The sequence below is a fragment of the Camelus dromedarius genome, chromosome X (assembly GCF_036321535.1).
Source record: "Camelus dromedarius isolate mCamDro1 chromosome X, mCamDro1.pat, whole genome shotgun sequence".
Lineage (NCBI taxonomy): Eukaryota > Metazoa > Chordata > Mammalia > Artiodactyla > Camelidae > Camelus > Camelus dromedarius.
In genome coordinates this window covers 83,241,960-83,264,325 of record NC_087472.1, presented here as the reverse complement: position 1 = coordinate 83,264,325, position 22,366 = coordinate 83,241,960, and the positions used below count along the sequence as shown (strand labels likewise).

Here is a 22,366-nt window from a genome sequence, read left to right as displayed (position 1 = left end):
TGGTTGGAGACCGTCCCCCTAGACTAGCCAAAGGGTCCGCACCCGAGAGGCAGCCCCACCCTGTGGGTTCTCTGGACCACTCGACAGGCTCCGTCATTGCCCCAGCTCTCGACCACCCGCCCTACCCTCTATCTCGTGACCGGTCGTCACGGGCCGGGGGCGGGACTGCCCAGGTCTTCAATCGCTGTCTGCCATTGGCAGGGCCTTCCATCCATCACGTTGGGCTCTGCCCATCACGCTGACGTTTCCCAGGCTCTGTCGGTCTCGCAAGCCGCGGCGTAGCCAGCAATTGGTGGAGGAGGCGGCAGCCGTCCCGGCGGAGGCGACGACGGGGTGGGCTCAGGGAGTCCGGACGAGCCCCAGCTGGTCACCCCCTCGTGCTGCGGTGGTCGCTCGCGTCCCGCCGGCCCGTGCCGTGTCGCCCTGCACTGCTGCGGCCGCCGCGGAACCATGGCTGTGCTCGTTGTGCTCCTGTCCTTGCTGGTGGCGGGTGAGCCCTGGGGGGCGAGCGGGGCGCGCACTCCAGGAGGCCCCAAGCCGCGGGGCCAGGGGCTCGGGGGCGGCGGCGGGTGGGAGGCAGTGGGGCGGGTGCCGCAGTGCAGGCAGCCGGCGGCGGCCTCACCCCAGCCGCCTCCCTCTCCGCCTTCTCTCCGGGCCGGCCTGTGGCGGCGAGGCCTGGCGGGCTGCCGGGGCCGGGTCGGGCTGGGCTGGGCTGGGCTGCGTGGGGGCACCTGAGCCGGCTTCCATTCTCTGCCTGTCTTGCAGTGGCCTCTTCCGCCTCGGAGGACCGGGATGCATTTCTCAATCAGCTGTTGAACCGCAGCCCTCCGCTAAGAAAGGAAGGCAGATTTCTCAGCTGCTGCATTTCTTTACATTTTCCTAGAGTTTTCATTTTTAGCGGTTGTCATCAGCAATTGATGAACCCCCCCCCCCCGGCAATGTTTCAGGATGCAAAAGTTGGAAATGGAGTAATTGTTGTTGTATGATTATTTCTCAAGGCGAATTCAAAGTACTTCTCAGTAGTTTGCCATAGTCTAGTTCCCCATTTTAAGGATTTGAAAACTAAGATGTGAGTCACGTCCTTAGGGTCGTATATCAAAATAAATGGTAGCTTTCTTGATGGAACGTTGGTGGAACGTAGGTGGAACGTAGGTTCCCTAGCATTGAGCAAGAGGATTCAGCATTCAGCTCATATTTGGCCTCTTACCATATATCATGTAATTCATTTAATTTTACAGCAGTCCTTAGAAGAGGGTATTACCCCCGTCTTACAGAGTGACCAAGCATAGATAAATTACTCAATAGCACACAAGTGGTAAGCAGCTGAGCTGGAACTGAACCCAGATCAGCTGGCTGCAAAGCACGGGCCTTTCCAAGTATATGTGTTGTGGCACACGTGTGGGAATGTGGGAGTGATGGGGGCTGGGGCTGGGGGCACAGACAGTGGTGAACAAGAGGCCAAGTTGAGAGCAGTTTGGAGGACTGGGGCTCTGTTCCCCAGTGTGTCTGTTTAAAACCTAGAGGTTAAAAGTCCGTGGGAGGCCTGTGCCTCTGCTTTGTGAGGTGCTGAGACACCCCACTTTGGAAATGGTGGTTTAGTTCTGCATGGAGGTATAGACCTTTGGTGTTTGGGGGAATTTGGAGGTCTTCTCCATCTTTTGAGGTACCGAGTGTTGTATGTTGATGATAGTTACACTTATTTTCATGCCCCTAAAGTTTTTGGGTGGTTTTGTTCCTTTGGTCTCTGGCTCCGGCAAGGTTGTTCTGATTTATCTAGTAAATTACCTTGGGAGAATTTTTTATTTTAATTTTTTAAATTCAGGTTTTGAAATGTAAAAATTTGATACTGGGATTTAATTGAACATCTTGCTGAAATTCCATGTTTTAATGTTATGATTGGTATTATTTTGATTTAGTGAGGTTTAGGGGTTTTTGTTTGGGTTTGGTTGGAGGCAGAATAATTGCTTCTGTACGTGGTTTGAACCTGCTTTCCTCACTAGAATAGTCTAGTTCACACAGACCAAGAATCTGATCCTGTCAGTTTCTGCTTTGCGTGGTCGCGTCAGATGACTTTAAATTACTATTTTCCACAATGACTAAATGTGATTTAATGGAAAACATCTTTAAGAGATCTGACTTCTCTATTTGAGGAAAAAATATAAATCCTTTAAATGGTGTTACCAAACCAGAGAGAGACTAGGGGAAGGGAACTAGGGTTATGAATACCAGGTCATGAGGAGTATTTGAAAAAATTCAGATGTTTAGCCTGGAGAGGAAAGGCGAACACATGGAATTTGACGAGCTATCATGTTGAAGAGGGATTCGATTTGGTCACTGATGCCCCAGAGCTCAAAAGTAGGACCTATTTATTTTTTCACTCGTTGATTCCATCCACCATTCATAGATCACAGCATGTTGTGGTGGGAGTTCCCAAAGGAAGGGATACTTAACCTCTAGCCCAGACCTCAGCGGCTGGGGGATATTTCCCTAGACACAGTGCCTCACAGGCAAATGTGTGAAAGATTGGGGTGGGAAGAAAAGGCATTTTTGAGAGAATAGCATGTGTAAAAGCACAGAGGTGTGAGAGCAAAAGAGCAAATAGCTTGGTGGGGCCGGAATGTATAGTGGTTAAGTAGGGGAGATCCAGAAGGAAGGTTTGGTGAGGTGCCTCTGGATTCTGTCTCAGAGGCTCCGGGCATCCACTGAAGGTGCATGAGCTGAAGGGGGCGTGTGCAGATCTGTATTCTGACAAGACAGTAGGATGGCTGGGTCCAAGGGTGGCATGACAGGCCAGAAGGCGGCCAGTCTGACAAGCCTCGGAAGGCCTGAAGTGGGGAGGGCCTGGTGGGGGCCCTGGACGTGGAGGGGAAAGGACTCGTGAGATAAGATGATGAGGAAAAAATGGACAAAATTCAGTAGTAGGGCAGCTGTGGTGCTGAGGAAGGATTTTTTGGGGTGAGGTTGGTAATTAGGTTTATTTTTTTTTTTAGTGGAGGTACTGGGGACTGAACCCAGGACCTGGTGCATGCTAAGCACGCGCTCTACCCGAGCTCTACCCCTCCTCCTTGAGGAAGAATTTAAAGATGACTAATTCGAGCAGCTGGGTGGAAGGTGGTGTCATCCTCTGATACAGAGAATATAGGAGGAATGTGTGGCAAAGTGGTGAATTCACTTCTGAACCTGTTGATTTTGAAGGACCCATGAGACTGAGAAAGAAATGTTCAGCAGACTGCTGGGTGTGTAGGTCTAAGGCTCAGGGGAAATCTAGTAAAGTAAAGAAATCTAGAAAGTAAAGGTCTGGGGATCTGGGAGCCATCAGTGTGTTTTTGGTGTTTGCAGCCTTAGGGAGTAGATGGGCTCAGCCAGGGAGAGACTTCGACGTAGAGTGGAAAGTGAGGGTCAAGAATGGAGCCCTCAGGATCTCCAGAGTGGAGTGCGCTAGGTGATACTGAGATGCTAGAAGAATGCACTGGAAATTCCATTTATCTCTCTTTTTGGGGCGGGGGTGGTAAACAAAGTTTATTCTAGGAAGAGCGACTCATTGAGAGATTAAACAGTTTTAAAATTTGCATATACGTACTGTTCATTGTTTCTAATAACAGTTTAGAGCTTTAGCTTTTTAAACTTACATAGTTACCAAAGGAATAAAGCCAACCACAAAATAAGAATCAACAGGATGCAGTAATCCAATCATAAAGGACAGTCAAATGTGCTTACACATGTTCAAGAAATCAATTGTCTTAAGTTATAAATAATAAGTAGTTCATTTGTGTCCTTTTGATATCATATGGCATTTTTCTTTCTCTGGCTTACTTCACTTAGAATGACGATCTCCAGCTCCATCCATGTTGCTGCAAATGGCATTATTTTATTTTTTATGGCTGAATAGTGTCCCATTGTGTGTGTGCACATATATATGTACATATACACCACATCTTCTTTATCCAGTCATCTGTTGATGGACATTTGAGTTGTTTCCTTGTCTTGGCTATTGTAAATAGTGCTGCTATTAACACTGAGGTGCATGTGTCTTTTTGAATTATATTTTTCTACGGGTATATGCCCAGGAGTGGGATTGCTGGATCATATGCTAAGTCTATTTTTAGTTTTTTAAGGAACCTCCATACTGGCTACACCAATTTACATTCCCACCAACAGCGTAGGAGGGTTCCTTTTTCTCCACACCCTCTCCAGCATTTATCATTTGTAGACTTTTTAATGATGGCTTCTGGCTGGTGTGAGGTGATACCTCATTGTAGTTTTGATTTGCATTTCTCTAACAATTAGTGATGTTCAGCATCTTTACATGTGCCTGTTGGCCATCTGTATGTCTTTGGAGAGATATATATTTAGGTCTTCTGCCCATTTTTTGATTGGGTTGCTTGTTTTTTGATACTAAGGTGTATGAACTGTTTGTATGTTTTGGAAACTAGTCCCTTGTCAGTCACATCATTTGCAGGTATTTTCTCCTAGTCTGTAGGTTGTCTTTTCATTTTGTTGATGGTATCCTTAGCTGTGCAAAAGCTTTTAAGTTTAATTAGATCCCATTTGTTTTTGCTTTTATTTCCATTACTCCAGGAGCTGGTTCAAAAAATATATTGCTTTGATTTATGTCCAAGAGTGTTCTGCCTATGTTTTCCTCTAGGAGTTTTAGAGTATCTGGTCTTACATTTAAGTCTTTAATCTATTTTGAGTTTATTTTTGTATACGGTGTTAGAGAATGTCCTAATTTCAGTCTTTTACAGGTAGCTGTCCAGTTTTCCCAGCACCACTTACTGAAGAGACTGTCTTTTCTCCATTGTGTATTTTTGCCTCCTTTGTCATAGATTAATTGAACATAAGTGCGTAGGTTTATTTCTGGAATTTCTATCCTGTTCTGTTGATCTTTGTGTCTGTTTTTGTGCCAGTACCATATTGTTTTGATTACTGTAGCTTTGTGGTATAGTCTGAAGTCAGGGAGTGTGATTCCCCCAGCTCCGTTCTTCTTTTTCAAGACTGTTTTGGCTATTCGGGGTCTTCTGTATTTTCATACAAATTTGAACATTTTTTGTTCCAGCTCTGTGAAAAATGTCAATAATTTGATAGGGATTGCAGTGAATCTGTATATTGCCTTGGGCAGTATGGCCATTTTAACAATATTGATTCTTCCAATCCAAGAACACAGTGTATCTTTCCATTTGTTTATGTTGTCTTCAATTTCTTTCATTAGTGTCTTACAGTTTTTGGAGTACAGGTCTTTTGCCTCCTTGGGTAGGTTTATTCCTAGATATTTTATTCTTTTTGGTGAGATGGTAAATGGTATTGTTTCCTCTCTCTCTTTCTTTTGGTATAGTAATGGTCAGATATTTTTGTAGAATGTCCCTCTATTTGGGCTTGTCTGATATTTTCTCATTATTGGGAAGAACACTAAGGTACCTTATCCTTTAAATTTTTTTCTTTTTTGTGTGTGTTGCAATATACTATGAATATACAGTCTTATTTTACTACAAATGTAAACTTACGTCCCAAACCATATAGCCACCGAACTCCTGGTATATATCTGTTCCAGAATAGAGACTTAATAAACACTGAATGAATAATTCGGTAGGTAAATAAGTGATGGCCCGTTGAAGGCTGGACCATGGTATATTTTAGACTGGAGGGGGGCCGTCCCTGCCAGCATCTGAAGGGAGGAGATAAGGACAGGCGCTTGTGCAGACCAGCTTGTGATGGGGAGAGGAAGCAGGTAGCTGGAGGACTTCCTACACGGTCTCTTGAAGCTGGAGATGAGGTTATCTGGTGAGACTTGAGTCGGGAGTGATAAAATACAAGTGGAAAGAAGTTGGGAAGCCAGCTTCCTAAACTTTTTAAAGGTTTAGAATGTTGGGACGGTGGAGATGATTGCTGGCAAACGTAGTGTTTCTAAGGTGAACCAGCGTCCGCCTTCACCGGTCAGATTCAGGCAAAGAACGGGTGGCTGTCAGGTATCTCAAGCTACCTGCATGAAGCAGCAGTTTCTCGGCACAGGAGTCCTTGACTGGAAGGTTTTCTAAAGCTCTCGGCTCCTGGAGGGCTGTCTTGCAGGCGTGGAAGTGGACTCTGAAGTTGAGGCAGTGTAATTCAGTAGAGCTTTGCTGGAGTTGAGTGAGTAGGGCTGCATCCCCAGACATGGCGGTCTCTAGACCCCGTATCATTCTTCAGGTGTGTATGGTGTTCTCAAAGTGTCAGTCTCTTGCTGCCCCATTTTCCTTAGAGTTTGCGCTGCTACTTCAGGGAACCAAAATGTCTATCAGTTACAGACGGCCATTCCAGCCTGCTGATTTTTTGGTCTGCCTTTGGCTAGAACAGTTTGGAAATTCCTGCTCTGGTGGCTGTGCTGAATGGAAACTCGTAACTGTCTGTGTTGTATCAGCACCATCCTGAGGCCTTTTAGTTACTGTCAGTACTGCAACACCAAAACATTTACTGTTGTTTCCAATTTTATTCCCATACCCTGTAAGCGGTACTTTCCTCAGGTCAAGAGAGTAACACTGATGCTTTATTAAACTCCAATTTTCCTGTTCTAGGCATGGCCAAGATTTGTTTTGGACTTGGAGCTAAGCTTTTCATAAGAACGTGAAAGTTTCCATTAGCTATTTGTCCTTGTGTAATCTAGACATCATTGGGTTAACTCATGATGGGTGAAGAGGCCAGATACTGCATCCTTAGCCTTGGAGGGCCTATAAGATAGTCCCTTTATTCTCATTCTTCACCTCTTAACCCCAGGTCCTGTACCCCTAGATTAGCTGACTTTATTATTACAGAACACCTTTTCTCAGCCTCTTGATATGTCCATTGGAAATACTATGTCCTGGACTTTGTTTCCAAAGTCTGAAGTATCTTCCATTCTGATTGGTAATGTGTCCCTCCCATTTGACAGTCCTCATTTCACTAGCTTTGCCTATGGGACATAAGGAAAGATAATGATCTATCCTAAGATATACTAACCTGAAGTTTTATTTATTTATTTAACTTTTTTTTATTGAGTTACAGTCATTTTACAACGTTGTGTCAAATTCCAGTGTAGAGCACAATTTTTCAGTTATACATGAACATACATACATTCATTGTCACATTCTCTAGAGTGATATACTAGGAATTTTACGAATTTGCATTTTGAAGAGAGCATCGATGGTAGAAATAATTTAGAGATTTCAAGTTTCTTTTTTTCCTTTTTAGTCTGTGCCAGGGTTTTGGTTTTTGTTTTTTAAAATCTGGAGAAGTGCTACTGAATTCTTGCCAAATTGCTACATGCCCCCATGTAAGGGCCATCTGTAGAAAGGTATCTAGGTCATTAGGAGAATTCTGTTTCATAGTTGTATGTTTGTTACAGCAGAATATGTGGACCTTAAATTCTTACAGTGATACTTCGAAAAACAATTTGCTGATGTTTAGGATTCAGCATTTTGTCCAATCAAAATTGAGCACACTGTCAGTGGAGAGTGGGAGAGTATGTATTATTTAATAATTTTCAGTGTGGGTACAAGAGATTTGCGATGCTGATCATTTATTAATCTGCTTTCTTTTCAGGTGTCTTAGGGAATGAGTTTAGTATATTGAGATCACCAGGGTCTGTTGTTTTCCGGGATGGAAATTGGCCTATACCAGGAGACCGAATCCCAGACGTGGCTGCACTGTCCATGGGCTTCTCTGTGAAAGAAGTATGTGTATTTTAAAAATATATTTGGAGCTGCTTCTGGAAGCATTTTTTGTTGATTTCTGCTAATAGCCCAAGAAAGCAACAGGCAAACATAGGTACAGATTACAAAAGTAAAAAAGCTCATTTGTAGTCAGGGAGATTTTTGGTTAAGTGCTCCAAGCTTGGTTATGAAACTGAATCATTATAAAACATTAACCATGTAATTGTATATTCATAGTAGTGATGCTCTTTATATATAAAAGAATGCATCTGTCCTACTATTAATAGGGTGTATAATTTTATTGTTTTTTCCCCAGTACACATGATAGATTTGTGTCTTAGCTTAGGCTACTATTGCAAAGTACCACAGACCGGGTGCTTTGTAAACAACAGACATTTATCTCTCACAGTTCTAGGGGCTGAAGTCGGAGACCAGGGTGCCAGCATGGGAGGGTTCTGGTGAAGGCCCTCTCCAGGTTGCAGACGGCCAACTTCTTGTTCTATCCTCCGAAGGTGGAGAGAGGGTGAGCAAGCCCTCTGGAGTCTCTTTTATAAGAGCTCTAATCCCGTTCATGAGGATTCCATCCTTGTGACCTCGTTACTGCCCTGAGACCCTACCTCCTAATACCATCACATTGAGGGTTTAGGATTTCAATACATGAATTTTGAGGGGACACAAACATTCAGTCCATTGCAGTTTGTTATGAATGATACAATGTATACGCATCTTACCTGAGTTTAGGAAAACAGTGTGGTCAGTAGCTGTGGGATAGCCTCGGATCTTGGTTTCCCACAATTTCCCCATAACTGGCTGCTTATGTGATTGTAGCTGGGTGGGTGGTGGTGGGGGGTCCTGTCCAGTCAGTGAGAGATCTGAAAGCTCAGGGCTGGAAGAAAGGAGATGTAGTTTGTTGGTGCTTTTGATGTGGCCTCTAGATATCCTTAGTGACCCAGAAGAACATTCTTCCTAGGTCCTGAGGGCCCTTGAAACCAGAAGTAATGCTTGGGAACTGCCTCTCTGCTTGGCCTTTGGATGGAGCCCCTGAGCTCCTTTTGTGAACCTGACTGGTTGTTTAGGTTCAAGGATGAGATTTTACCTAGTTCTTTACGAACTTAAACTTGACTACAAATGGCTGTCAAAACAACCTTTGGAAATAATTACTAATAAACTAATATGAGTAAGTAGACCTAGCGTCTAAAGAATGTTTTAATGGTAGTCTTGCTCTGTCACTGAGAAAGAGAAAAGTGATGCTGTGTATAAGGGCATGTGAGAGAAGAAAATGTCCATGGTTATATGAAGAAGGGAATGTTTCATAATCTGGAAAAGTACCTACATTTTGTTTACTTGCCTGCTTTTTTCCACAGAAGGTTTGAGATGACTTCTTATTAGACTATATTGTTTCAAATGTGTAGAAGTTTAAGAAAATGAAGAAGGTAGAAATCAGCATCCTCAGCTAGGTTGCAGCTACTGCCTGAAATAAAAATGTTTGCTGTCCCAGTGAGTTTTCACTGCCAGTGTCATCCCAGAAGCCCTCAGTTCTGCTGGTTAGATGTTATTGGGAAATGGTTTCCTGAGTTGATAATTGAGCACGCTTTCATGCTTTCCAACGTTTAGGACCTTTCTTGGCCGGGACTTGCAGTGGGTAACCTATTCCACCGCCCTCGGGCTACCGTTATGGTGATGGTGAAGGGAGTGGACAAACTTGCTCTACCTCCTGGCAGTGTCATTTCGTACCCTTTGGAGAATGTGAGTATTTATTATAAAAAATTAAAGGGGTGCATTTAAAATTTTGTCTTGTCAGCTATCATTATGGATTGTGTTCTAAGCACGCTTGCCTTTTACACTGATAAGATAGTTTTTTTAAATTATATGATGGTTGTAAATTTATTGAGACTGGGCTGTTTCCTATGGATGAGAGTATGTACTTTCTAAGGTAAGAGGTAGAGAAACTGCCCTATCTGCCAAATAGTCAGAGGCTTGAAAAAGAGAAACTAGTTGAGGGTGTATCCTGCTGATGTTTTTTGGGGGCATTATTTTGTCACCTTCCCTTCAGAATTTTATCATTTTTGTGTAAGGAGGAGCTGGCTTGCCACCCTTGCCCATGGGACCCAAAGAGTCCCCTCAGAGAAATCAGAACCACCGGCTTGTGCTGTGCAGTCGTGTGCTCCAGATTCACACGGCCCGCCCCACACAGACACCTGCACAGCCCAGGGCTCCTTCGGTAGAAAAAAATTGAAGAAGAGTTGAATTTACCAGACATTTTAAAGAAAAAATGCCATGAGAGAGTCAGCAGGCGCAACAAACAGAATTCATCCCCCTAGAACTATAAGTAATAGACCAGTCTCAAAAAGAAATTTGAAAATACATACATTAAAATGTAAAAGAGTTAAAGGAAGGGAGAGAAACTAGAGGCACTTAAGAGATATTTTTGATATGTGGTGCTTTCATTGATGTTCACATAAAAATATTTTGTAATTTATATTGACTTTTTAATTAAAAAAATTTTTTTAAATGGAGGTACTGGGGATTGAACCCAGGACCTCGTGCAAGCTAGGCATGCGCTCTACCACTGAGCTATTTCCCTTTCCCTCATATTGATCTCTTTAACCCATGAGTTATTTAGAAGTGTTTAACATGTGGGTTCTTTCAAGATAATTTTCAATTTTTCAATTTCTAATTTCGTTGCATGTAAGACTGGTCTGTATGATGCTGATTGGGGAGGGCAGTAGATTTTTTTTTTTTAGACTTTCCTGTGGTTTAATATAGATTATTTCAAAGCACACATGACATGATTACAAAAAAATGACCATGCACTAGGTCACAAGGCAAATCTCAATGGATAGTAAAGAATCTGTATCATATAAAATCACCCTCTCTGACCACAGTGCCCTTAAAGCTGAAAACAATAACAAAATGTTACCTTAAAAATATGTTTGGAAATGGAAGAGACAAAAGATATGACTCCTCGGGTTTAGTGCACACTGAAGTAGGCTAAAGCCAAATTAGCACCTAAATATAGTGAAATTGAAGAACCATCAAGGACACTGCAAATGTTAAAAGTTAATCAGAGAGAAAAGACACTGTTATGACAAAGGAAAGAGAGGAAAATGATCACAGATTTCTCATCACTGCCATTAGGGGCCAGAAGAGCAAGAAAGGAAAAGCAGTAATTGTACAGTATGAAGCTAGGCTGAGAATACTGTTTAAGTAGTCATAGTGAAAGGATATGGATCAAATGAAAATTACAATACAACTATTGGGAAGGTGGAGAGAGAAACAGTGCATGTGAGGGGCTAGGGCTGTGGTTGGTGATGTGGGAGAGCTAAATCCTCATTTTCTATAATGGGCAGTAAATAGATAATGCTTAAAATTGAAAAATCAAGATGTAATATAAACACATCATTTAGAGATGGTGGTAAGAAGAAAAGGAAACAAAGAATTTGAAAGTGAGTGCTATAAGACAAGTAGGCACCTAGGATGTAATACTTAGCATGATGACTATAGTTAACACTGCTGTATGATACATGCGAAAGTTGTTTAGAGAATAAATTCTAACAGTTCACATCACAAGGAAAATTTTTCACTTTATTGTATTTACATGAGATAGATGTTCACTGAACTTATTGCAGCAGTCACTTCACAATATATGTTAAGTCAAACCATTATGTTGTACCATTATGTCATACACCTTATACAGTGGGGGGGGAAACTGGGGAGGAAAGAGAGTGAGTACCCTCAGAGGAATAGGAAAGGAAGGGAGGGGCAAACTTACTTTTCATAGGAAGCCTTATAAACTATTTGTCTCTTTAATCCACATGTATAATTCTTAATTTTAAAAAAAGTCAACAAGAAAAGATAGTTGGAATAGATGTACTCTGAAATAATTCATGGGTTGAGAAAAGGACAGCAGAAGTTTTGAAATTATTTGGAACTGAATATCAACAAGTGTACCATATATTACAAAAAATTGTGGGGTGCAGCTAAAATGGTAAGAAGAGGGAAATATATAACCTTAAATGCACACGGTAGATAATTTTAAAGATTGGAAATTAATGAGCTAAAGAAACCAGAAGAATTTCAGAGTAAATGGAAGGAAGGGAACAATAAAAATGAAAGGCATATTAATTTTTAAAAAAATCTTCACAAAGATTATTTATTAAGTAGTTTGTTACGTGATTTCTGTGACAATCATTCTACAAGATCCCTTTTAAAACAGTATGTTAAAAATCCAAAATATCACTAAGATTTTCATTAGCCTACAATACAAAACTAAACATTTTAAAACAGACTAGCCTCATTTTTTTTAATTTTTAAAAAGTATGTATTTAATTGACATATAGTCCATATACAATGTTGTGTTAGTTTCTGGTGTACAGTAGAGTGATTTACTTATATATATATACATTCCTTTTCATGTTCTTTCTCACTAGAGGTTACAACAAGATAATACAGCTCTCTCTGCTATACAGTAGGTTCTTGTTGCTTATCTATTATATATATATATAGTAGTTAGTATCTGCTAATTCCAAAGTCCTAATTTATCCCTCCCCCTCTTCCCCTTTGGTAACCATAAGTTTGTTTTCTATGTCTGAATCTGTTTCTGTTTTACAAATAAGTTCATTTGTTTAATTTTTTAGATTCTGTTTTTAAGTGATATCATACAGTATTTTTCTTTCTTTGGCTTACTTCCCTTAGTATGATAATCTCTAGGTCCATCCATGTTGCTACAAATTACATTATTCTTTTTTATGGCTGAGTAGTGTGTGTGTGTGTGTGTGTGTGTGTGTGTGTGTGTGTGTGTGTGTGTGTGTGTGTGTGTAATACCACATCATCTTTGAGGTTTGATGACTAGAGAAGTTTGAATTCTTTAGCTTTTGTTTTTATTAAGCTTTTGATATTGCCACTAAATCTGAATGAGAGCCTTCCTGGATAGAGTATTCTTGGTTGTTAAGTTTTTCCTGTTCATCAATGCCACTCCTTTCTGGCCTGTAGAGTTTCTGCTGAAAAAATCAGCTGATAGCCTTATGGAAGTTCCCTTGTATGTTATTTCTTGCTTTTCTCTTGCTGATTTTAATATTTTTCTCCTTGTCCTTAATTTTTGTCAATTTGATGACTATGTGCCTTGGTGTGTTCCTCTTTGGGTTGATCCTGTGTGGAACTCTGTGCTTCCTGGACTTGGGTGACTGTTTCCTTTCCCAAGTTGGGGAAGTTTTTGGTTATTATCTCTTCGAAAATTTTCTCAGGTTCTTTCTGTCTCTGTCCTCTTTCTGGGACCCCTATAATGCAAATATTGGTGTGCTTCATGTTGTCCCAGAGTTTTCTTAAACTATCCTCATTTCTTTTCGTTCTTTTTTCTGTTCTGCAGTAGTGATTCCCACTAATCTGTCTTCTAGGTCACTGATCCGTTTTCTGCCTCATTTAGTCTATTCTTGGTTCCTTCTAGTGTGTTACTCATTTCAGTAATTTTATTCTTCAGCTCTGGGCATTCTTTGTATCTTCCAACTCTTAGCTAAAAACTTTGCTCCTGTGCATCTGTACTTCTCTTGAATTCTCTGAACATCTTTGCTATCATTTCTCCAAATTCTTTCTCAGGTAAATTGCCTATCTCCTCATCACCTATTTCTTCTTCTGGGATTTCTTGTACCTTGGCCTGGAAGATATTCCTCTGCCACCTCATATCGTCTTTCTATTTGTATTTTTAGGTAGGTTAGTTACATCTCACAACCTTGGAGAAGTGGCCCTCTGTGGGAGACGCCCTGTGTGTCCCAGCAGTACACTCCTCTCTTGCCACCCAAGGGCCAGGGTCCAGACAGTGCCAGGGTAGTCTGGCCTGTGTGCGTGGATTCCTTCCACAGGGTTTGGGATTGTTGTTTTCTTACTTCTGGTATGTGCCCCCTGGTGGGTGAGGCTGGGCTAGAGGCTTATGCAGGTTTCCTGGTTAGAGGAATACCTGGCCACTGCTGGGTGAAGCTTGGTCCTGGACCTCTGGTGGGTAGGGCTGTGTCTAGGGCTGTGTCTAGAGGCATCTGGCTCAGGAAGTCTGCTGATGGGTGGGGGCTACGTTCCTACCCAGTATGTTGTTTGGCCTGAGGCTTCCCAGCCCTTAAGCCTACAGGCTGTTGGGTGGGGCTCAGTCTTGTTGCTAATGATCCAATCATAGTGTCAGCCTCCACAAAAGCTAATGTAGGTGAACACTCCCAGAATGTCTACCACCAGCTTTTTGTTCCCTGAGTGAGCCACGGCCATCTCCTACCTCCCCATGAGACCCTCCAAAACCAGCAGGCAGGTCTGGCCCAGGTTCCTATGAAATCTCTGCCTCTGCCCTTGGACCTGGTGCACGTGAGTTTCCATGTACGCTTCTCGAGCAAATGGAGTCTCCATGTCCCCCAGTCGCGTGAGGCTCCCAGAGCCAAGCCCCCCTTGGCCTTCAGAACCAGATGTCCTGGGGTCCCCTCCTCCTCCCAATTCCGGAAGCCCAGGCTGGGGAGGCTGAAGTGGGGCTCAGAATTCTCACTCCTGTGGGACGGCCTGTGCGACTTAATCTTCAGCTGTGGGTCATCCACCTGGGGGGTATGGGGCCCAGTTATATCATGAGCACGCCCCTCCTACCATCCAGCTGTGGTTCCCTCCTTATGTTTCCAGTTGGAGATCTTTTTTGCTAGGTTCCAGTCTTCTTTTCCGATGGTGGTTCTTAGCAGTCAGTTGTGGTTTTGTCGTAGTCGTCTAGCCTCGTCTAGCCTCGTTTTACGTGAGTAGAAGCTGTGAAAAGAGCTCATGTTGTTGCTTGACCCTGACTGACTGCTTGTAATACTTCCGCTGGCAGTAGGTGGTAAGATATAAGGCTCCCAGGGAAGAATCCGTGCGTGCGCGCGCGCGCGCGCGCACACACACACACACAAACACAAACACAGAATGCCTTAGAATTCCACTAATGAAGCTTCTATTTGATTAGCTATTTTCATTAGAATCTCAAGTCCTACGGATACACATAGAGTTTCCATCTTCTCTAGGACAAACATGCATATCCTTACAATGTAGGAGAAGAAAACAATCATGGGAATTTAAGCATGAGCTTTTTCCTTTTTGAGTTTAGCAGTCTATGTAATTTTTTCTTTTCCTTTACAGTTTAGTGCTCACCTGACTCAACAGCTTCTCCAGTTTGCTTGCTAGGGACATGTTACCTTTAATCTTCAACCTTCCTGCCACGAGTGCCATTTCACTAGGTGAAAAGAGGCTGGAGAGTTTGTGTTACATGTTCTTGTATCTCCTTGTATCTCCTCCAAAGCAGGAGGAAGTGAACTGTGTGATTGCAAAATGAGAGCGCTTGTGGCTGACTCAGGGAGCTTGTAACAGTACGCTTTTGCAAGTCTGAACTCTCTTCCCCTTCTTCAGTTACTCATTAACTTATTTTAAGAGAATCTTGGGAAGAGTTAACATGCATCTTGAGTAAGAGAAACAATTGATTTCACTTCACATTTATTTCTGCCTGGCCCACGTTAACTTGCTACTTACAAACATGAGCCTTTATAGTAAAGGGAATTACTGGGGAAAAAAATCACTGTAAGAAATTTCCATTAAAACAAAAGCACTGCTGCTATACTGCTTGTTTAAATAAGTAATATTGAGAATAAAATAATTTTTTGAGGGGAAAAATTACCATAATTTACTTAAAAAATAATGTGAAGCAAAAACAGTCTATGGGAACAGAAGCCAGAATGTTGGTTGCCCTTAGGGGTAGAGAGAGTGGGTCGAGAGGCTTGTAGGGTGCTGAGAGTGTTCTGTCTTGTTCTGGTCAGGTTATATGAGCATATCCATTTGTAACTATTCTTTGAGCTGTTACTCTAGGATTTGTGCAGCATATTATATGTATGTTACACTTTATAAAAAATTCAAGAAAAAATTTTTGTCGCAGTTGGCTATTTCAGTTTATTAATATTATGTGGTCTTAAGGTAAATTTCACATTCAAAATTCTCGTGAAGGTAAATTTCACATTCAAAATTCTCGTGACATACTTTATGCCTTGCCTTAGAGTCTTCAGTCTGTCTTAAGACCAAACCCTACATCTAATTGAACATTTTTTAAATTTTGCAATGAAAAGTGTGGTCTATTTCTCTTTCAATTAAATTCTTCAAATTCCTTTGTCCTTCTCTTAAATGCAAGTTAGTACATTATTGTAGAATATAGATTCATTGTGGCACATTTGATCAATATTGAAACTCAATGTATTACTGCTTAAAATACACAAACAATCACCAGAAAATGATGGTTTGTGCAAGATAGTGTTTTGTCCTTCATTTTGCAAGTTATTTCCCATTTAGGCACATTGTGGGACACAAATTCAGTGCCCCACTTAGAGGGCTGTTTAATCTTCTCTGCCCTCAAAAGGGCTCTTTGTGTTTGGATGTGATTTGGGTCTCTTGAACTTCCATAGAAAATGCTGGTCCTTTTTTTTTTTTTTTTTTAAGGCTCTTTTTAAAAAATACTGTCTAAATGATTTTTTTAATGGAGGTAGTGGGGATTGAACCCAGGATCTTGTGTATTGCTAAGCATGCACTCTACCACTGAGCTAAACCATCTCCCCTCCCCAAGTGATTTTTCTTCTCACTTTGGTTCAGACAATAATTAAGGTCTTACTCTTAAATTTCAGGCAGTTCCTTTTAGTCTCGACAGTGTTGCAAATTCCATTCACTCCTTATTTTCTGAAGAAACTCCTGTCGTTTTGCAGTTGGCTCCCAGTGAGGAAGTAAGTGTGATACAGTTTTTATTTAAAATGCTTTTAAAAATAAGCTTTCATATGTAGTGAAAATTTAAAACTAATTGTATGAAAAATGCTGACAGACCTCTGTATATTGGAATTCATCTATAGGATGTAACAAAATTTTGGATTCTTCTTGCAGAGAGTGTACATGGTGGGAAAGGCGAACTCGGTTTTTGAAGATCTCTCAGTAACGCTAAGACAGCTCCGCAATCGACTGTTTCAAGAAAACTCTGTTCTCAATTCACTTCCCCTCAGTTCTCTGAGTAGGAACAATGAAGTAAGTAGAGCAGTTATTGAAAGAGTAAGTGAGTATCATGACTAATTTCTCAGTCTCCTGACTTTAGCACAAACTTGAATTTTTAGAAAATGAAGTTTTGCAAGTTTGCTGCTGGAGGAGATTCTTCTTTCCATCATCATTTTTAAATGACTCATGAATAAACTGACTTTTTGTGAGTTGAGCTGTAGTAAATAGTATTACATTCTGGCATAAGGGTTGCCACCAATGAATCCTGACAGGCCAGAAGTCATAGTGACTGCTTGGTAGCTGGTGGAGCTGTGTGGATCTGGTAACGTGGGAGCCGTTATTCACTGCCACTTTGATGTGTTGCCTCATTTTTCTAATTCATTCTTGGTAATACAGTGGAGGGAGCCACCCTTACTTTTGACTCCTGTATGTCAGCTCACCACCTGTTCATGCACCCTCTTAAGCACATGGCAGGCCACCTTTGTGGGAGCCTCCCTTGTTTACCTACTCTGGGTGGCCAGGGCCACCATCTTTTATTCTTGAAGGGATGTGAGCAAGTTAGGCTATTGGCAGGAGTTTGTTGCAGTGTGCCAGAATATTATGATGCCCTGAGGGAAAACTACTTCGAAGTTTGGGTGCTTTATCAAAAATAAATAGTGGTAGTTACTGTGCTGGAGAATGACCATCACCTTTTTGTTAGGAACTAATGTTTTAGAAGCATTTTATGTTGAAATGAACCTAGTAAATGGAGCACAGTTGTAGAAATGCTTAATGTTTGTAATATCCTGTGCCTTGCTTGAGAAATGGGAAATACAGATCTCGGATGTTTATTGAAATATTGAAAGTAATGCTTATTGGGGTTTTTTTTTTTTTTTTTGGCAGGTGGATCTCCTTTTCTTGTCTGAACTACAAGTGCTGCATGATATTTCAAGCTTGGTGAGGTGGTAATTGTGGCATTTCAGGGAGGGAGGGAGGAAGGAAGGGACTCACTAACTTGTAGCCCGGCATAGCTATGGAGCGGCTTCTTCAACTGTTAATAGTAGATAACTCCAGATCGCTGTGTTTCCCAGTAATTTATCTGCTTCCTTTTGTTTATTCTCCTAAGTTGTCTCGACATAAGCACCTAGCCAAGGATCACTCTCCTGATTTATATTCACTGGAGCTGGCGGGCTTGGATGAAATTGGGAAGCGTTATGGGGAAGACTCTGAACAATTCAGAGATGCCTCTAAGATCCTTGTTGATGCTCTGCAAAAGGTAAACTATCAGTGAGGTGTGAGCAGTTCGAGTATGACCACTTCATTTTTAGCCTCTTAACGGGAAACCCTGCTTAGTGAATTACTGTTGATTGAAGTCTTTTACGCACCTTCTTTGAGGGACCTCTAATGCTCAAAGATGTACTTTGGGATGGCTCACTTTCTAATGCTGGCAGAGGCAACACAGAAATGATCGCTAACTCTAGCATAATACTTTTTCTTTTTATCTTGGTAAAATATACATGATATAACATTTTTCTTTTGAATATTTAGTATATGTTGAATCTTAACACTTTCCTGAATGTTTTAACATAATCAAAACTTTTAAGACTTGCCTATTTTAGAAGTGTATTTCGTGAGCCCTTAGGTAATTGGATTTGTTCTTGTAGGTACACAGCTTTGAAAATAGTTTTAGTCAGTGTTTTGAGATTATAGTAATGTCAGTAACTGTTCAGTTTGCAGATGACATGTACAGCCTTTATGGTGGGAATGCAGTGGTAGAGTTAGTGACCGTCAGATCCTTTGACACCTCCCTTGTGAGGAAGACGAGGACGATCCTTGAAGCAAAACAAGTGGTGAGTACATTTTTAGATCCTGCTTTAAAATTGTAAAATTAACTCTAAAAACCCCACTAAATCCTGTATCAGGTTGACATGACTGAGCAGTCAGTAAATCTGAAAAGCAAAACAAAGGTTTCTTACTCACCTAGATATGTTTTGCCAGTGATGCTTAGTTCTTTGGGGCTGTGATCAGATATTGCAAGACTTTGTTAGGGATAAAAGCAAATCCGTCAGAGCCAATAAGGTTGTTCAAATATGGGTATTACAAGGAAACATCAGAAGTTAACGTGAGGGAGTGGTGTGGCTTGGTGTATGCGGCTCTCTCAACTTGTGAAAACTGCTTTTCTCAGAGGTATGCTGTCTTTGTGGGATACTTTCTCATTTTCCTGCTACATACACTCTCTCTAATTTGATTTAATTCTACAGTTTTTTGGCCTGTATCTTGCTTTGATTTTTAAAGTGTTTAGAGGATCACAGGGATCATTCTCCCCTTGGGGCCCATTTGCAGCCCCCAGTCTGCTCAGTGTTACTGATTGCAGTGTGGGACTGAGTGAGACGGTCAAAGGTAATGTCTGTTCGAGATAATCTAGATGTGACTGGCTTGAGATTGTTCCATTCTAAATAGGAGTTGAAGGACCTGTGTTTAAGACAGTATGGCAGGCCAGGCTAGCAGGCTAGACAACTCAAAGAATTTTCCCACTATAGAGCATCTGGATATTGTATCTGTTCTATTGCAGTTGCTCATGGTGGGTATGTGTCTAAGAGGCTATATGGAAGCCTCTTGACTTACAAATAGAGTAGTTTCTGAAAGGTTGCCATCACCTCCTTTATAAATCGAAAAAAGAAAGAAGGAAGGAAAAAGATGTCTTCAAAGGTGAAATCCTACAATGTCTGCCTCAACTCTAAGCTGCCCAGATGGAACACGCATGTCTGTGGATTCATCCTCTCCTTAGTTGAAATAACTATCTTAAGTTTAAGGAGAGAGCGCTAACAGTTTAAGGAAACATTTGAGTGCTCGTAGTGTGGCGTTGCTTTCTTCTCCATCCTCAATGCTCCCACCCGACTACCCGGTCCCTCTGCTTCCCCTTCCCAGATCCAGCCTATGCACAGTCATCAAAATTTTCTTTTTAAGACAAACCTGATCATGTCACTCACTTTTTGCCTGAAACTTAACAGTGGCCACTCACTGACCACAGGCGCAAGGGCAGATTCCTCATCGCTTCCCTGCCTCCAGCTTTCTCTCCTGCTACTTTCCTACTTTTTAAATTCTCTAGCCACAATGAGCTGTTCCCCAAACAATGCTTTTGCACAGGCCTGGAGTTAACTCCACCCCCAAGGTCTAGCAGATCTCTCTTCAGGACAAATATGTGTTTGAATGAACCATCATTTGTTTTCCCCTTTAAAATTAAAAAATTTAAGCAGATCATACATACGTATACAACATGTAATACTAGTTGAAGAATAAAAATATTTAATACTACAAAGCCAAAGACAATACTTGTTCCTCTGAAGCTCCCTCTTGTCTTATTCCTCTACCCTCCCCATTGAGAGGTTCCTGCTGCCCTGAATATGAATAATGTTAACCATTCCCTTGCTTTTTCTCTACAGTTCTTAATACTTATGTATTTATCCTTAAATTATGTTGTTTGGTTTTGCCTGTATTTGACTCTTATATGAATGGAGTCATACTGTATATATTTTTCTCTGAGTACAGGCCTCAGTGTTGTTTTTACGAGCCACGCAGGCTGATAAATACAGCTGTAGTTCAGGTCATTTCACTGCTGTGTGTCCTGCTGTATGAATGTGCCACGATTACCCATTCTGTCACATGTCTTGGTACACATGTAGAAGTGTTCCCCAGGGTATGAACTGGCTAGATGACAGTATATGCACACTGTCGGCTTTATTGGTGTTGCCCAGTTTTCTTAGTTTTCTTAAGCAGCTGGAGCGCTTTGTACTGCTGTGACAGTGTGCTGCTTATCTTCTCCATGAAGGCCCCCCCATTCTTGGTTCCTCCTAAGTAGCTCTTATGCCACTGATCATTGGTTACATCAGTGAGTCATAGTGCTCAAATTGGGATAATTTCCTCACTTAACATTCTTCCCTCTTGATTTTCTTTCTTTACTGTAGAAGGACTCATCAACTCCCTATAACCTTGCATATAAGTATAATTTTGAATATCCAGTGGTTTTCAACATGGTACTTTGGATAATGATCACCTTGGCCTTGGCTGTGATTATCATCTCTTACAATATTTGGAACATGGATCCGGGATATGATAGCATCATTTATAGGATGACAAACCAGAAGATTCGAATGGATTGAACTTTCCTTATGCCAAACTTAGAAAAAGGATTTGGAAATTAGCTGTTTTGTTAAATCTTTTTAGTGTAGTTTAAAGTAGATAGTACACCTTAAATTTATAAAAAAGCAAATTTTGTTCTCTATCTTGTGTGCCTGTGATATTCTTTTAGAGTAAATTATAGTATTGATGTGAGCTGATTTGTGTGATATAGATTCCATAATATTCTCAAATACTATGATATAAGCATTTAATATAATTTCATTCCATTTAATATTTGGAAATATGCACTGAAATAAATGTAAAACATTTAGAATAGTTTGTGTTATTTATGTTTGGAAAAATGCACTGAATTTGAAATGTTTGACTTCCTTAACACAGGACAGGTGAAAGTGGTATTTGGGCTGTTAGATAGTATGAAACATTTGTAAATGTCTTAATGCAATGTAAATATCTCTGAAACAAGAGGCAGAAAGTTTTTAATTTCAAGCAGCTGGAAATTATGAATGTGCTTGTACAGATTTGGGAACCACATCTGATTGACAGGTAGCTGTTTTTTAATGTTCTCAAAGTTTGGTGATCTGAATGGTCAGGTGTGGATATTCAAGATACTACACTGATCTTAGGAGGAGAAACTAGCTTTGTGGAGTTATAGATGCTTGTAATTATGTGCACAGAAACAAATTTGGGGGACATCTTGGGGCATGAATATAAATTCTTTTTATTTCAGTAATTTTTTCCCCCTATGTAAGTTACTATGGTTTGTGGTACAACATCTTTCTATAGAATGTTAAGTCGAAGTAGGTGCGCCCTACTTTTCATGTGGAAGTGGACCAATGTCTATGAAGAGTGACAAATAAAGTTAATAATTCCAAATCTGTGTCATTTCAATACTAAATCTATTTCATATTGTAAAAGCCTAACTAAACAGGGTTTTATTTAATCAGAATTGGCTGTTTTGTTACATAATTTTTTTAAACATTTATTTATTCTCACTGCTTTCTGAGATTCTTGTACTGAATTTATAGACTATATGATAAATTCACACTAGACTTTAGGTAGGGAAGGCTTAAGTTTCCCTATAGCATTTAAAAAGGTAAATACACAACTAATTGGTTAGAGTATGAAGGACTATCTACGGTAAAGGCTTAAGGTTATAACGTTTTAAATTCTTACAATTAAGACTTACCTAATTAGAATTTTAAACTTCATGATTATATAGCTAAATTATTTTAGTAGGAGAGTTGTGCTGACCTGCCCTGCCCCTGGGAACCCTATTTGGATTTAGTCTCAGCTGTTTTTGCCTCTTCTTTGCAAAGATCATCACATTATTTCTAAATAACATGTTTGAGAAGATGGAGTCTATGTAGTTGTGTTTTCTACCACTTACTTACTGCAAGATACCTTTGATAATTACAGAGCAGAGAAAATTTTTTTTCTTTTTGAACTATAGTGAAGCTGATAACGCCACAGGAAAGAAAAACTACATTGTCCTAAAGTCACTCAAGTATTCTCCCTCCACCACTACCCCCTGCCAAGTCTATGCGAGTGAAGGGGTTTCAGCCACCTAGCCTGAAACACTCTGATCC

The 22,366-nt window shown here is 40.9% G+C and overlaps 1 protein-coding gene across 1 annotated transcript; it reads left to right on the top strand.

Moving 5' to 3' along the window:
• Positions 1-268: 268 nt before the first annotated feature.
• Positions 269-21,653, top strand: ATP6AP2 (ATPase H+ transporting accessory protein 2). Its single transcript, XM_031445465.2, has 9 exons — positions 269-490; positions 7,549-7,679; positions 9,273-9,404; positions 16,307-16,402; positions 16,557-16,694; positions 17,544-17,597; positions 17,767-17,916; positions 18,371-18,490; positions 20,606-21,653. Exons 1-9 carry the CDS (start codon positions 451-453, stop codon positions 20,798-20,800), a joined length of 1,056 nt encoding a protein of 351 aa, XP_031301325.1. The 5' UTR covers positions 269-450; the 3' UTR covers positions 20,801-21,653.
• Positions 21,654-22,366: the final 713 nt, after the last annotated feature.

What these genes read in the sequence shown, in the direction of transcription:
- ATP6AP2 (XM_031445465.2), top strand. Translation starts at nt 451, where the DNA reads ATGGCTGTGCTCGTTGTGCTCCTGTCCTTGCTGGTGGCGG. An exon ending in TTTCGTACCCTTTGGAGAAT is followed by an intron (nt 9,405 to 16,306) that starts GTGAGTATTTAT and finishes CTTAAATTTCAG; the next exon opens with GCAGTTCCTTTTAGTCTCGA. An exon ending in TGCATGATATTTCAAGCTTG is followed by an intron (nt 17,598 to 17,766) that starts GTGAGGTGGTAA and finishes TATTCTCCTAAG; the next exon opens with TTGTCTCGACATAAGCACCT.